The sequence below is a fragment of the Dipodomys ordii genome, unplaced genomic scaffold (genome assembly GCF_000151885.1).
Source record: "Dipodomys ordii isolate 6190 unplaced genomic scaffold, Dord_2.0 Scaffold113, whole genome shotgun sequence".
Taxonomy (NCBI): Eukaryota; Metazoa; Chordata; class Mammalia; order Rodentia; family Heteromyidae; genus Dipodomys; species Dipodomys ordii.
Window position 1 is genome coordinate 5,231,683 of NW_012267329.1, and position 3,532 is coordinate 5,235,214.

General features: G+C 36.1%; 1 protein-coding gene across 1 annotated transcript; it reads left to right on the forward strand.

The window, feature by feature from the left end:
• Nucleotides 1–642: 642 nt before the first annotated feature.
• On the forward strand, nucleotides 643–1,587 carry LOC105995075 (olfactory receptor 478). The gene has a single exon (XM_013028742.1). It carries the CDS (start codon nucleotides 643–645, stop codon nucleotides 1,585–1,587), a length of 945 nt encoding a protein of 314 aa, XP_012884196.1.
• Nucleotides 1,588–3,532: the final 1,945 nt, after the last annotated feature.

Genomic DNA, 3,532 nt, shown 5'->3' on the forward strand with positions numbered 1-3,532 from the left:
TGTATTGGTCATTATGGTTTTTATAATTTAATTTCATTATTACATAGTTACTAAAAGAATAGACAGTCTCTTGGACTTCATGTTTGTAATTTATCACTTGTGTAATTATGTGAATATTTTATATTCTCTTTCAACCTCTGCTAATTCAATTCTACAATGATAATGGAATAAATGTTTTTAGAACATTTACTGAATCATATATTTATAATTATTTGTGTAAGTATATAATTCTAAGTTGCATGCTTACCATTTACTAAACATTCAAATAATTATTAGCTACTATCCAAGTTCTTGCGAAATTCTAAGTAATTTATATTTCCACTAAAATGTACATTCATTGTTTAAATATCCACTCTTTGTATTTTTATTACATGGGTGCAAAGCCCCATTAGACAGTTTTAAGCCATAAGGGTAAAGGAAAAAGACAATATTATAAGGATTTTCAAGCGTGTTTGCTAAAAATATTTTATTAATTTGCAAGTTGACACATTGCTTTTTATAAAAATGTACAGGTACTTGAATTACTTTGTTTTTCATTACTTTCCATATTTGTTAAAGAAAATGATATCATCATAGTTATTTATAAAACTTTCATGTAATTTATTCAACCTAGATTTGTTTTGGCAGCAATTCCACTATATGATGGATTCCCTAGTGGATGGGAACCACACCACAGTGACAGAGTTCATTTTATTGGGCTTAACACAAGATCCAGTCCTTCGAGTCATCCTCTTCATCATCATCCTGGGCATCTACCTGGTGACCGTATCTGGAAATCTCTGCACAATCCTTCTCATCAGAGTCTCCACTCAGCTCCACCACCCCATGTACTTTTTCCTCAGCCATTTAGCTTTTGCTGACTTAGGCTACTCTTCTTCTGTCACACCCAATATGCTGATTAACTTTTTGGTAGAGAAAAATGCAATCTCCTATCTTGGATGTGCCATCCAGCTTGGTTCAGTTGTTTTCTTTGGATCATCTGAGTGCTTCCTTCTGGCTGCCATGGCCTATGATCGCTTCATGGCCATCTGCAACCCACTACTGTATTCAACCAAAATGTCTACACCAGTCTGTGTCCTGTTAGTATTAGTTGCTTATATAGGTGGTTTTCTCAACGCTTGCTCTTTTAACTTATGCTTCTATTGTTTATTTTTCTGTGGACCAAATGGGATCAATCACTTTTTCTGTGATTTTGCTCCTTTAGTTGAGCTCTCCTGTAATGATATTAGTGTTTCTGCTATTGTTCCCTCATTTACCGCTGGATCCATCATTGTGGTCACAGTGATTGTCATAGCCGTCTCTTACATCTACATCCTCATCACCATCCTGAAGATGCGCTCCATGGAGGGCCGCCACAAGGCCTTCTCCACCTGCACCTCCCACCTCACTGCAGTCACTCTAGTCTATGGGACCATTACATTCATCTATGTGATGCCCAAATCCAGCTACTCCACTGACCAGAACAAGGTGATATCTGTGTTCTACATGGTGGTGATCCCCATGTTGAACCCCCTCATCTACAGTCTCAGGAATAATGAGATCAAGGGGGCTCTGAAGAGAGAGCTTGGGAGGAAAGTGTTTTCTTAGCCAAGTTTGGTATTTTCTAAGCTTCATTATAGAAATAATAATTATAACTATACCAAAAAGTAAACTGATTTTCTGAAAGGTTCTTATAATCATTGATACACAATTATCCATAGTGAACTTTTAGTAAGCATGGTTCATTTTGAAATGATGTACCAAAAAGTTTGAAGTGCTCTGATAAAATCTCACTGAATTTATGATTAAGAATATAAACTGCTGTTGCAAAACAAAATTTGCTAAGAATTCTTTACAAGATTTTCTTATGTTACTATCCTTTTCTAACTAATTGAAATAAATACAAATCTTCTCGTTTTTAATGTTTTCTAGTATGTAAATTAGTTTACAAACTCGCTGAGTTTTATAACAAGAATATGTCTTACCGAGTTTCTCTCTCCTTTGTCCTTCTCTTTCTATGTCTATCTTTGATGTTCATGAGCCTCTTGCTAAATGTCTCATGTTCACTCAAATGGTATGCATAGTGCTTATAGTGTATATAAATATATTTATGTTACCTCATGGTGATGGCCCCAGGGGCCCCAGGTTCAGCCTCGGTTGCACAGCTCAGGAACTGGAGAGATGGAGTCTTCTTTACTTTTTTAATAAAGGAATCTATTTTACTCTGTTGATTAACAGGCACCTACATTCTATTAGCGCTTCTATTATTTCCACTGGCTCTTGTTCTTGGGTCTTGGTTCTTTTCAGCTGGACATATTTATTTAAGTTAATAAATGATAAGACTAATTAAATGTTTGGTCATTTATTTGCTCATACATTTTACCCTGATAGAATAGGAGCTGGCTCATGTTATGTTTGATCAGCTCAAAGTTTGAGATTTCTTAGAACTCTATGGCTGCATATTTGTGCAGATGACATGCTCTTATACTTAAAGGACCCAAAAAATATACTCCCAAACTCCTAGAGTTGATCAATGACCACTTCCCCAAAGTAGTAAGATACAAAATTAACCCACAACAGTCCATAGCCTTTCTTTATGCCAACAACGTACAAGCAGAAAGGGAATCCATGAAAAAAAAAACACTTTCTTTTTGTTTTATTCATTTTTATTGTAAAAATGTTGTACAGAGGGGTTACAGTTACATGAGTAGGGTAATGAGTACATTTCATAATGAGCATTGTTACCTCCTCCTTTATTTTCCCCTACCATCACTTCCCTCCTCACTTCCCCAACTCCTCTGGCCCTCCCCAACCCAACATTGTAAAGTTCGTTTTCAATATAGTGTCCTGTACATTTCATCATCAAAATGGGTCAGCCTTCATTTTCTGTTAAGCATTCTGCAATATTCCTTCCCCTCCCCAAATTACAAAGAGAGAGAGAGAGAGAGAGAGAGAGAGAGAGAGATACAAGATGCAGAGCACCAGCATCAAATCCAAATGAAAACAGGGGTTATACCATGGGGGAAGAACATACAATAGAAAGAAAAGAATCAAATGGTTTATTGTAAGCACACTAAAAACACTAGCAAGAAAGAAAAACAAAAAACTTCATATTCCTTTCTTGGGGGTACATTTTGTTTAACATTATCTCATATGGTCATATGTACATAACATTTGACCTACTCTGCTTGTCCTAGACATGTTCTAGTCACTGAAAACAAGGGAAACCATGGGACCTAGGTTTCTTTGGCCCTGTTTATTTCACTTTATATGATTTTTTCCAAGTCTTTCCATTTCCTAACAAAAAAGGCAATGTCATTTTTTTCTGATGGAGGCAGATGTATGTATACACACACACACACACACACACACACACACACACACACACACACATATTCTTGATCCATTCATCTACGGAGGGACATCTGGGTTGGTTCCATATCTTAGCTATGGTAAATAATGCTGCGATAAACATGGTTGTACTGGTAGTTGGTATGACCTTGTTTGTGATCCTTTGGGTAAATGCAAAGAAATACAAATCAAGACAACACTG

Coding starts and splice junctions, on each gene's coding strand:
- LOC105995075 (XM_013028742.1), top strand. CDS start 643: ATGGATTCCCTAGTGGATGGGAACCACACCACAGTGACAGAGTTCATT.